The sequence below is a fragment of the Cotesia typhae genome, unplaced genomic scaffold, assembly GCF_013202065.1.
Source record: "Cotesia typhae breed Kobodo isofemale line unplaced genomic scaffold, CoteBio_Ctyphae contig_123, whole genome shotgun sequence".
NCBI lineage: Eukaryota > Metazoa > Arthropoda > Insecta > Hymenoptera > Braconidae > Cotesia > Cotesia typhae.
Genome location: NW_027423715.1, coordinates 296,265 through 309,623, shown reverse-complemented (window position 1 = coordinate 309,623; position 13,359 = coordinate 296,265). Strand labels below are relative to the sequence as shown.

The window sequence follows — 13,359 nt, the reverse complement described above, 5'->3', positions numbered from 1 at the left end:
AGAACAATAACAAGAGCAATTTCAGAAACAATTAAATAAAGTTTGTTGGACGTAACTCGGGATATATTTTATTTAAATTTGATAAAATGTGACATTGTATCGAATTGTGCATTTTAGTGTTGTGCTTAGCGACCTTGGTGAGGGTGCGCACTCGTTTCTTCTGCTTGTATTGAAGGTCACTAGAACGCGAGTCGATAGTAATTTAACAGTACATCTAGCAGACATGTGTTTAGCACTTTGTATTTTTTTTCATGCGCACGTGTGATTAAATTATCTCTACCTCAGCTTTAAATCAACCAAAAAATATCAATCAAAATACCTAGAATATGAAAGTGTAATTAGCTAATTATAAAATAATTTTTTTAACGAAATTGCCATTTTAAATAATTTATTAATATTAAATAATTAAATAAATATATCATACAAATATCAAGTTGTCGAATGCAAATGCTCAATGACGCAATAATTTTAATTAGCGAAATTTATTACCGAGCTTCAAGTTTTAACATTCGATAGTTTAACATTTATTGTTAATTGTTGGCTGTTAATATTTATCATAATTGTTATTATTACTATGAGATACATTGTTAATTAATTAAAATAATTAAGACTTCTATTTTTGAAATATATCTTTATTTGGTGACACTGGAATTTAATTTTAGAAAGTTCATTAAATTGTTGAATTATTGGATTAAGAATTAACGCGATAGTGTAACTGAGATGTTTTACGAACAGTCTAATTGAATGAGACAGTTTGATCAATTGAATTATTTTTTTGAAAATTTGACTTTTTGAATTTTTTAGTGGTGAAAATTAAATAAAAAAAAAATTTGTTAATTTAATCAATGTTTTAAAATTATTTTATACAAAAAAAAAATATTTTTTATTTGAAGAAAACTTCAATATTATAATTAAATATTTAAGAGTTGATTGAATTAAAATAATTATAAATTAATGGTGTACTTGTATAAGTTTTAAGTGAGGTGAAATTAACAGTTTTTACGGCTTTGTAATATGATAAAATATTTTCGCTCCAATTACTCAAGATATAAAATACCGCACGACTCCACATAAAAACATACATCATGTTAAGGGTCGTACGAGTACACGTGCACTTATATCTGCTGTTGATGTAAGATAGCGATGAAGGAAAAGAAAAAGAAAAAATGAGTATTAGGGCTGTTATATTTATACTCATTGTCATCAGACAGTACCGATGAATAAAAAAATAAGCGCTAAAATGGGATAAAAAAATAAAAATGTAGAAGAAATTATAAATAAACTTTGTAGTGAGTAAGAGTAGATATCAGTAATTATAATTATAATATTAATAAAAATAAAATTGAAAATAATAATAATAATTATAATGGAAGATTATTGCGAGTCTAACGGTACCGAGTACTCGTTGTTTAATCACCGAAGACCTCGTGATCCCCTAGGCGGATCCAACGCCTCATCGGAACCGTTGCTTGAAATGTCAACGATGGGATGGGAGTACGAGCCATTGTCGGATATTCCGACACCGACAGGTGATGTCACTCCGTCAACCTCACCACCGAAGGAGACCCCTCAAAAGGTTCACTCCGCACCGAGGGTTTGCTTTGAGCCAGATAACCTCGAGGCTACGAGAAGACGTAGCAGCAGCAGGCTCACTTCTATAAGGAGACGCAGTCGGAGTATGAGCGCTTGGGGCGATTTGTCAAGGTGTTCATTTCGACTTGATGAGAGGTAGAGTTTTTCCTTTAGTTATTTGCTTTTGTCGGAAATAAATAATGGAAAATCGTTTGATTGGAAAGAAATAATTTTTTGTTGGGAAAAAATTTTTTTGATTCAAGTAAATGTTTTGGAAAATTAATGTTGTCTTAGCTAGAGTAATAACACTAGAATAATTTTGATGTTCTTGAAAATTTCCTTGGTTCAAAAAAAGTTTTACTTCGTCCTTTTTTTTTTTTTTTTTTTTTTATTTAAAAAAACTGTTCGAATTTCAATAAAAATTTAGATATTTAAAAGAAATAACAAATTAAATACTTAGAATATTTAAAATTACGGATTCAGGAATTATTACGAAAAACTACCAAAATAATTTCTACCTCGCTTTCTCTATCGCAACGTGGCATAGATAAATCTATTACGCTACATAGTAATCCTATTACGTGAATCAAACGAGACTTTGTATTTGATATTCGGCTTTTGCGGTATCGATATTACATTAACTTTTAAAATAATGAAACGAGAATTTAGATCTGAATTTAAATAGAATAAATGAATTACTTGAAAATCTCAGTCTAAAATACAATGCAGATTTTTACTAAATTTCAAATTTCTTTACGTATGATCTAATAAATTTAATTTTAGGAAATTGAAACGAAATAAAGAACTTCTTGTGCATTTAATTAAAAATCTAAATTATTTTTACTCATTTTTAATTAAGAGCGTAATTAAAAAAGTTTATGCGAAATAATAAACTGAGCCTTATTAGGAAGTGTGTTTTAATTACAGAAGATATGAGTGCTTAAACGTAAGTGATTTAGGAAGTTATAATTCATTTTGAATAGTGCAATTTATAGCACAATTGTTTGGTGCAGTTTCTTTTTTGTAGTAAAAAGTAAAGATTAAAAAATTTTACGTAAGAGAATGATTATGAAATTTTTTATAATTGATATTCTCAGGGGGCAAAAAAATAGAAAAAATGTACTGCAAAAAACAACCTTCGGTATAAAGAGGGTTTCTCTAAAATCCGTATTTTAAGATGAATTATTATTTAAAAGCTTTTGGACTTTCATGTGTCTAGAGAGTGTTTGAAAAAGTAGAGCGAGTTTAATGATCTGCTGCTAAAACTGAAGATATTTTTCTCAGTACTTGGATTTAGTGATTTATAAAAAATTAACGATTTTGGTTAACATTTTTTGTTTTTAATTGGTAAAAGACGGACGTGAAAGAAATAAGTAAATATCACGGTGATAATTTATGCACGTCAGGCTTTCCATTAGTTTCAGTTTAACTTTTAATTATTGAATTTTTTTTTGTATTTAAATTTTAACAACAACACAGTTAAGAATTTTTATTTTGCCATGTAAAATTTAATTCTATTAACGATTAACAAAACTTATTAAATATTTACAAATTCATTTATCAGTGAATATTAAAAAATAAAAAGTACGATTATCACACTATATTTTATAAAAATCTGTCAGAATCATGTCTTCCATTCTTTATAAAAAATACTACCCAAAAAATCTCAACAGTCATGAATAAAAAGATGTCTTATATTTAGTTCATATCCACAAAAAAATTGGAAATGGGTGTGCATTTGACATTTGGCTAGAGCATCGGATTTCGATACATTTGCTGTGTCAGCAAACATCGATTACAAAAGTTCTGTAATCCTGGCGTGGATGACGTTGGAAAGTACACATTAATAACAGCAAAGTTGAGTTGTTAGAGCTCACCCGAGCAAGCACAACCATCTCATAACTTATTACACAATAAACTTCCATTTTTTTCCTATTTTCCGCTTGATTCATTGCCATATTTCAATTTTGCTGAGGGCTTTAAATCACGATTCCTCATTTTTTATAACCTAAAGTCTTCATGCGATTACAACATTGATATGTTTATAGACAGTAAAGTCTTCCTTGAAGAGAAAAAATTGATTATCAGAAATATAGAGAGTCTATTTTTTTTTTTTTTTTTTAAGTCTCTGGGGGAAGAAACGTTTAATTTTTCTCGAAAAACATTTTTTATTTTTGAACAAATTGTTTTTTTTTATAAAGAAATAAATTCTTTCTGTTTCTTCAAAATTAGTTAAAATTTAACGAGTTTTTCTTTTAACATTAATGAATATATAAAAACATTTTTAATAATTTTCTTTTTCAAAATTCGTCAACTCCTGAGCGTTGAATTCTTGATGCGATAATAAATCATTCATCTTATCAATGTTTGGACTTGCAAAACTTTTACAATTCACTCAAGCTTCGAAATAAAAAAAAACCGTCTGTTCCTTTAACATGTCTGTTCTTTTATTGAAAAGAACAATAAATTAAATTGAAAGATGAAAAAAACTGTAGACAAGAAAGTGCCGGGTCAATATCTAGGGATTGAGAAGCAATCAAAAATTCTATCGGGACGGTTCCTTTCATCCCCAGGCTATTCGAACATTCGGCTAGAATTTCTACCCCAGAATAAGAATCACAGTAATCGATGTGCTTCTGCGTAGGTAGAAGAGTTTAGAAATTCGGATAATAAATACAGTTGAGTTGTTCAACACTTATCTCCTTTAATATCAGTATAATATTGTCTTCAAATAATTTATTAGACATATTCGAATGAAAGTCCTTACGGTAAAGACCGTCTAAGTGACGGAAGATTAAATCGCGCTAGAAAATTATTTTGAATTAAAAGTCCAATAAATTATCATGCTGTTTTAATTCTTGGTCCTTATTTCTTGAAGTTCTCTCAAAGTTTTTCATACGATGAGCTAAAATCAAGTAAACAAGCACTTAAGGAAATTGAGCAGTTGTAATCATTATAAAAAATTATAAAAATCAATTAAAAAATAAAAATTATTATTTTTTTTTTTAATTGCTTTTTATTTAGAGACGATTTATCTGCTATAGCCATATCGCCGACTTTAACTGATGTTGGGAGTAATACGTTGGGGTCTTTTAAGTTGTGAGAATCTTAACTTACATGACAAGAATCAAATTTCATATATTTACTATTATTGTTGACTTATAGAAGAAATTCTCAAGTAATTTTTCATTATTTTTATTTGAAACTAATTTTCCGGGGTCTTCCGTTTCAAATACTTATCGTCTGTTCGGAACTGCAGCTACTCCAATGCTCTTTCTTCTGTATTTGGAAGATATTTACTATGTTCATATACTTGTGTATTCACAAATATATAAAGAATGTAGTTCAATTAGAAAAATAACTCTGATTTATTCTGGATTTCCGTTGAACGGAAGATGCTCCATACCGTACATTATTTCTTACTCTATAAAAATAAAGTTACTTTTTTGTTCTGAACAATATGGTGTATCGATCTACTAGTTGTTGGTTTATATTAAGCTGTTTGTATATTGTATTAATATAACATTATCTCGACATACAATAGAGAAACTCAATAGTTTATTCTTGATCTAATTTTGCATGGATAATAATAAGTCAATGAGTTAATCTACTTGCTTTGTTAAGAAAAAAAATGTAAACTAAAAAAATTTTTAATTAAAATCGTAAGTTCTTTTTAAGTTATTAAGCTTATTGAAGTCAATTTTTTCAAAGTTAATCTTTACTTTCAATAAGTTTAATAATTTAATAAATCGAAAAAAAAATTTGGCCACAGCGAGTGGAGCTCAAATAATATTTAAAAATTCATTATAATTTATTAATTTATTAATAAATGGCACTGTCTTGGCTAAATAGCTGTTAAATCTTATGCAAAGAAATAAACAATACTTTCTAAAATGTCTTTCTTTACAATTCATAATTATTTCTCAAAAGTTGAAGGAATTGTATGTAAATATGTCGAGCTTTCATGCAACGGTTACCAGTCATGAAAGAGAAAATTTGAGTAAAAGTACAAAAGACTTATCAAATTAGTTTCCTTAGAACAAAATTTGTTACAAACTAGACCGAAAGGGTACTACGTTTCACAGAAACTTGCGGTTATGTGCTTAAGAAAATTACGAGTTCGCTGTTTCCGTGTGCCTTCAGAGTCGGCTAATTTCATTTTATATAAAGCATATTCTTGGATAAAATGGTTACCGAATCAGCCATAAGTACTCAGCTCGAATAATAAGATTGTTTCAGGGATATAGAAAAAAAATTAAGTTTTAAATTGCTCTTTTTTATTTAAGAGCAATGTCATATTTTTCCATCTAAACTGGCTTTGGAGTTCATTTTACTTTAACCATTTTGTTTAAGTTTTAGATAAAAATGTTTCAGCGTCTTTATGTTCGATTATACGTCGGATTTTGTATCTAAGCGACTTACTTTCGGTAAATTTTAATACAAATTTAAAAAATGAAAATAATGAAATTATTATCAAAATTGCCTTAGATGTTATTTTAAAGGTAATTTTTAGGCTTCAAAACATATTTTATCATATAAAAGGTTCTTAGATCTCATTTTTCTTTCTGTGACTTTAGCAAATAGTAGAATAAATATCTCAGTATATTTCCCGAGTTAGCTGACCATAGAAATGGTCGGCATATGCATCACATCTTGAGCACCATTAGGAGCTTTTTATGAAGATAAAATGAATCTTCAGCATAAAAAGCGGTCATGCGAATTGTAGTAGGCAGAATAAATTGTAAGAAAGCTTGAGGTGTTATAAAAGGCTGACATGAGTGAAAAATATATTAAACACTCGTTATTTTTAATATTTTGAAAAATTTATTCAATAAAATAAAGAATAATATATCACTTCATACTTAAAATTCTTGAAAATTTTAGGGAATAAAAAGTTATCACTAGAATTGAAATTTAATTATGTGAATACATACTATTTGATGATAAAAAAAAATCCTGAAAGCACTGCACAGTAAAAAATATTGCGTCAATTTGTCAGAAGATTTTGTGTTAAATATTTAATATAAAAATTTTTAATACAAAATTTTTTGACGCATTGACGCAAAATTTTTTACCGTGTGTGTGATTTCATCGAAATATTATTTGGATACTTTTCAAATTAAAATTACATTCCAAAGTTGATAAGTAGATCTTTAATGTTGTAGATTTGAATCAGAGTACTATCATTCAAAACTTTATAATTGTTTTTCCGTCCCTGTCTTCTACTTGAAATTTATAACAAGTAACTTTATGTGTATTCAAAATAATAACATTGACACTAGAAACTTTTGTAATTTGTTACAAAATATATAATTAATTACTTTTTTTTTTTCTGTTTCAGGTGAGTTGCTTTTATTTTTCATTGGTACGTAAGTCAAGATTTCTCTACAGTTGAAAATATTTATCATTTCAAAATGTTAAACATCGGTAAAGTACAATGCGTTATTTTACATCCAAAAATTGTCAATACAAAACATTATAAATTTTTGATAAAAAAAATGATTTTATAATTTTAAAATAATGACAATAATAATTGAGAATTAAAATCATTAATCGGTAAAAAGTAACAAATATGAGTAATTTATCATACGTAAATTTTTTATGAATATATAAATCCGTTTTATCCGCCGAGAAATGAAAGAAAAATAAACATCGAGTATTTACTAGTCGATATAGTCCACCTCTAATCGCACAGGGAGAAAATTGTTGATAAAGTAGATCAAACGAACGCTAAGGATGAAAGGATACCATGAGCAGTGTTGCGACTCCACTCTGCGGGTGGAAGAAATTTCATCTCAGTTTATCGACTGGGCGTTCATACCCGCGAGCCCACTATTATGTTCCTCCGATTTCTCACAGGTGCTCGTTTTCCGAGTGAATAATTTTAAAGCTCTTTGGCTTCGCCCATTTCCCACTGGCCACTCATCCAATTTCATACAGAATTCGCAATGGTGACTAATTTGATTGTGATTAGTTTGAAGTTTAGTTACAGTTGCAATTTATAGTACTTCAGTCATTTTTCTTTGCAATCATTTAATTTTAAATATCAGCACTTATTTCTAACGGAAAAAATATATATGAAACCATACATCCAAAGACATTAAAGAATTATTTGTCACCTGGATCTAACTTTTTCAAATTTTCAACGTACCAGTTTTAGTCCATTTTCGATAGCAATAATTTTTATATTAATAGAAAAAAAAAAATAAATAAAATATATTTTTTTTTTATATTAATTTTTTCTAAAACAATTTTGTCTGTAGACACTGGAAACCCAAAAAAATTCAGATATTCATAAATTTCAATTATTCCACAATCAATCATCCCTTATATATTCTTTAGTTCGACAACCACTGAATATTCTAATAGAGGGAAAATGTTGCTTGATATCGTATAACCGGAGCGAAAATAATATTCAAATTGGTGCCTTATTTACATATCGAATGTTACGAAGATGTCAGAAATCCACTAAGAATACACGTAATGTACAAAGTGATAAAAATACATGTTTATATTATATTCATTTTTCCATGAGAAAATTATACCTTTCGTTTATATTTTCAACAAATAAGAAAGTACCAATATTAATGTGTTGTTTGAAATTTACAAACATTATTACTTCACGAGTTTCAAATTTCATGTCAAAAGTTACGTAGGAATATAAAAATAAATCTTTTCAAAGCGTTTCTTTTATGTTTATCATTCCTTTTTTTTTTTTTTTTACATTGAGAGCTTCCAAATCTCTGGAGTATTTAAATCTGTACTTAGTTTAAGTAGTTGCCATCAAATGTACTGATTGAATAATAAATGACTTTTAGTATTAAATTTCTCTCAATTCTTAATACTTTAAAAAACAAAAATTTGGGACATAAATAAAAAATATTTAAACTTTTTTATTTTTTAATTTGATCAATTAATAAATCAGAATAAATTTTTAGCTTTTTGACACAATAGTATTGACTATCACATCACCTCTTGTAATTAATCACATATTCAGTTCCTTCGGATCTTAGATACGCATCGCGATTAATAGTAAACATGGACCCTGGTGGATTAATCAATTTTAATTAAACGAACGCTTTTAAGTAATTTATTTTAAAAACAATTAATTAGAATTTTTGTTTATTTATATTTAAAAAATTCAATGTCTCCGAAAATCTTTCTCGAGACTTAATTCCAAAAATTATTTTATTACATCAATAAAAAAAGGCCACACGCACCGTAATTTCTTGAAGATAAATTGAAAATCCCCTCGGTATAAATAAAAGATAAAAAAGAATTTTAAAACAATTTCGGACTGGGAATAATTAAAGTTTTATGTCTCATGAGTTAAGTTGAAAGTACAGACTTATCAATTAAGAGTAAATTTTTTTCACAGACAAACTATGGAAAAGATAAATAAGAAATTAAGGGAGAAAATTAGAGCTGTCTATTAAAATTAATGAGAGAACTTTTATAGCATCTTTTAAATCTCATCACTATAAAACGTTTTTTTTTTTTTTTTCGCACGCTACCACGCATTATTTATATAGATTTTAACGATTTATTAACAAAGTCTTATGTGGTATCCAACACCAGAGGGTTAAGCTCCACGTTAAATTATTCGACGCAGAACCCCCGGGTAATAAAATCTTCATTTAGGCAGTCTTATCCGCCGTAAAATGATGTCGGGTCGAAGCGGTAGTTACAGCATATAATATATGATATAATAATAATAATAATATTTATTTATTTATATGTATAAGGGATCGTATGACCTGTAATTTGTTAAATATGTACAGTAATTGGATATTACATACAAACAGTGAATTATTACGGCAGTCCGACACGTGCTTCTGAAACGAAATCCTTTCTTTCAATTTACTATTTTCTGAAAAATAATATTCATGCAAAAAAAAAATTTTTTTTGATAGTTATACTTAAGAAAAAAAAAAATAACTTTGCTTGAGAAAAAATCTTTAACCAGAAAATTTATTTGAAAAGATGTTAAATTTTCAAAAATTGGAGTTTTTCTTTTATTACTTCCAATTTTTTTGGACAATCTATGGATCGAAAAAAAGTAGTAGTTAATTTTTTTTTTTTTTTTTATTTTTGTCCTATAACAACTATAAAAATATTATTGAATAAAATTTTTTTTTTCGCAGTTTTTTAAAATAAATTTTTTACGAAACTAAATATATAGTGTATGTGTATTGCAATAAATCAAATGTATGACATATTTATCGAGTAATAAGAGCAATGTTTGCCGAATTTTAAACGATGTTTACATTGGAAAAATAATTGTTCGTAAAAATTCATTTATTGGATCTGTAAAATAGTTGACATGCTTTTCCAAGTAAGAATGTCAAGTACGATAGTGTTTAATTGAAAAATGTCAAAAGGCAAAATCCTAAAAAATTAATCATAATTCAAATTTTTTATTTCATAAAACTGGGATTCAGAAAAAAATAAAACGGAGTATAAAATAAACAGATAAAGTTTATTTTGTGGATTTCACTTTTATGTCACGTCCATTTGGATTTTCTCAACAAACAAGACTCTTCATCGAATTTCTACGGTAACTTAATTATCAAGTTAGACTCTGGGTTTACTAATTTTACATTATATCCTTTTACAAACTTCTAAAATCCTCCGGGTCATTAAAAAAATTAACATTTACGAACTTTATAAATTTTGTTATCAACGGACAACTTCGGTAAATATTTAACTTGTGATTAAGTGATCATTTAAAGTTTTTAAATTTGTAAATGTCAAGGAAATTTAAACAGTCGTTATAAAATAAATAAAAACGTAAATATTCATTTTCATTTTATTTGCTAACAATAATAATGACAACCGAGAGTTGAACTGATTTTTTTCCCCATTTTATTATATTATTCAATTAAATTCAAGTCCACTTTACTAATTAATTTTAAAACTTTTTTATCAAAGTCCTTTGTTTAAATTGATAAATTTTTTATATAGAAATGAAATTTTTTAAGCTCAATAATAAATTACACGCCCTCAATTGTTTAATGAACAATTATTTAAATTACTAAAAAAAAAAAATGAATAGAAATGATTTAATAAACCGCGAACAAGCGAAATAAGTAAATTGTTTTATCTAAAATATTGTATATGTTACGTTGTATCGACTCGAGGCTATTAATGTCATAAAAGTCGGTATAAAAATTTAATCTGCAAATGCATCGTTACAAAAAATCTCGATGTCGATGTTTATGGTCTGGAGCTTCAATTTTTAATCTAAAAAAGTGTAATCTTCACTTGAAGAGCTTTTTCATGTAATTTAATATTTAAAAAATGTTTTTCTTCCACGTTATCCTTACTAGTTTTATTATTTATTATTTTAGTGCTCTGACAGACAATAAAATGAAAATTCATTTCCATAAACTGGGAATATATTTATTTATATTCCTCTACAGAGCATGGATTAATATTTGTAAATAAAAAATTTAATCTCCGGGTGAAAATTATTAGAATTATTTAGTGTGTACATTTAAAAATTTAATTTTCAGAAGAAAAAGTCTTGATTTGGTTCACCATATCTCTTATTCTTTTGTCAAAATTTAAATTGACGAGAAAAATTTTTCTTGTCGTAATCAAATGAACAAAAAAATAGCTTCTAAAACTTTGGAATTAAAATTCTGGATAAAATATTAAAGATACAAAAAAGTTAAAAGAAATCTTTTCATGCAAAATTTAATTTCCTCCAAAAAAAAGTCGTTATCACTTTGTCTATATTTACCATTTTTTTCACAAAATTTTGATGAGAATTATTTCCGAATAAAATTTCCTCCTCTTAAAAAAAAAAAAAAAAAAAAAAAAAAAAAAATCAACGCCAATACCGACAATATTTTCCATCATTAAAAAAATTTTTATTTTCCTTCCGTCTACATTTCCAATTTAATACCCGAGAACTCGTTGTGTTGTCTGGAAACAGCAAACACACCCCGAAAGCAAAGCTATCAATCCATTTCTATTCGTTCTATTCGCCCTATCAGTAATATAAGCAAACCATTGATATGAGTGAGTAGGCTGTACATAACACTGGTGCCCTGAACCGCGAGATTTGTTTTGGACAGGCGTCTGCGCCGGAATGCTGAGTTGAGTAAAGGACCAGAAGGCGGATCTATTACTCATCGTGGGCACCACGGGCTGTGAGCCAGTCGTCCCCGAAGCTTCGTGTCGTCGAGATACGAACACCTCGACACCCGCCACCCGCCACCCCTGTTCGCACGTTTATTCTCATTGACAATTACTTTATCTTCATCTAAAAAATACAACGACACTGTCAACAACACCAACAAAAATACTTAAACATTTTTACAATTCACAAAATTTAAAAATCAGCCCAAAAAAAAACTTACAATTTTTATTGCATCGAAATAAATTAATTTTTTAATCATTAATTAAAATATATATAACGACTTTGCTCTACAGAATTGTCTTCCTCATAGTTTTATACCTGACTGACTTGTTTTTGACGTTACCATACATTTTATATATCTTGGATATTTTATCATATAAAATTTGTTTTTAAATCAATGCGACTTATTTTTGAGAAAACCCGCGAGATATATGATTATTATAATCATTGTGATCACGTATGTTCGATGACGACGCGCGCAGTACCACGTGAGCACGTTATCAAATTTAAGATCATCACATATATATGTATATATACATATATAAGTAAATATAGAAGTAACAATTAGTCTTTAAACGAATTTAACAACTATTAGATGTCAATAAATTTTTCTAAGTGCGAATTTACAGTAAATCAAAAAATCTAGAGGTGTATATGGCAAACTCAAGAAAGAGCTTTTTTAATCGGAGGAAAGGACCCCGACATCGAGCACAAGGTATCTCGGAAAATTCATGTGAAATCGGGTATTTATTTTGAGTTTCTACTGGTAAAAATTTTGAATAGTAAATTTAGAGGATAAATATATGAATTTTTTATGGTTGAAGGAGTCTGACGGTTGTAAATAAATAAATAAATAGAGGTAGAGGCGTGAAGGATTCAAGGATCAGAATCACCTGTGGGCATCTTGCCTAGAATCGTGACGAGTGCGCCATCTTGTGTCGCGGGTTTATTTTCTGGATCGTATTGCTTCATAATATAAATAGCGCAGTTCGTAAGTTAAGTTGGATGATCTTGTATTTTATTACGAACTTAATATAAAGAGAGTTAAGTAGAAGAAACTTAATACGATATTTATTTCAAAGGATCCGAGGGTAATTTATTGTAGAGGTGTCAAATAGATATATTTTTGAATTTAATATATATAGTATATTATATTTAATAATGAAAATAGTTTTGTACGTGTTGTCAATATGTGTATTCGATTAGAGTAATTAACATATACGTATAATTTTAATTTGTGAGCCGTGAAAAAATAACGGACAATGCTTATGGTAGAAGGCTTTAAATAATTAACGAAATAAATAGTGTATAGAGTGATAAATTATCGAGTAATTGACAGTTTTATTTTTGAATCTCCATTTATGGAAATAAAATACGTTCAACGCTGAGGAAAATTTAATGGTAATTATTATTGTAATTAAATGACATGCTGTGCGTCGAGTGATTATTATTATTATGAATTCATAATTTAAATTATCTATGTTTTGAGTAATAGTAATAATTAATTATATTTTGGAATTAAAAAGATATTTAAACGCGCGTATTCTCTGAGGTGTATTTTCTGGTAACATATTTGCGGTTTTTTTTTTTTAGATTAAAAAAAAAATTTTTATGATTATTATTATCGTTATTAAGACATG

General features: G+C 27.6%; 1 protein-coding gene across 1 annotated transcript in view; it reads left to right on the top strand.

Moving 5' to 3' along the window:
* The first annotated feature begins 1,054 nt into the window (after window positions 1-1,054).
* Slo2 (slowpoke 2) overlaps window positions 1,055-13,359 on the top strand; it is a 114,005-nt gene continuing 101,700 nt past the window's right edge. Inside the window, exon 1 of the mRNA XM_074255851.1 lies at window positions 1,055-1,728. Within this exon, the coding sequence (XP_074111952.1) occupies window positions 1,367-1,728 (362 nt within the window). The 5' untranslated portion in view covers window positions 1,055-1,366. The remainder of the gene's footprint in view (window positions 1,729-13,359) is intronic.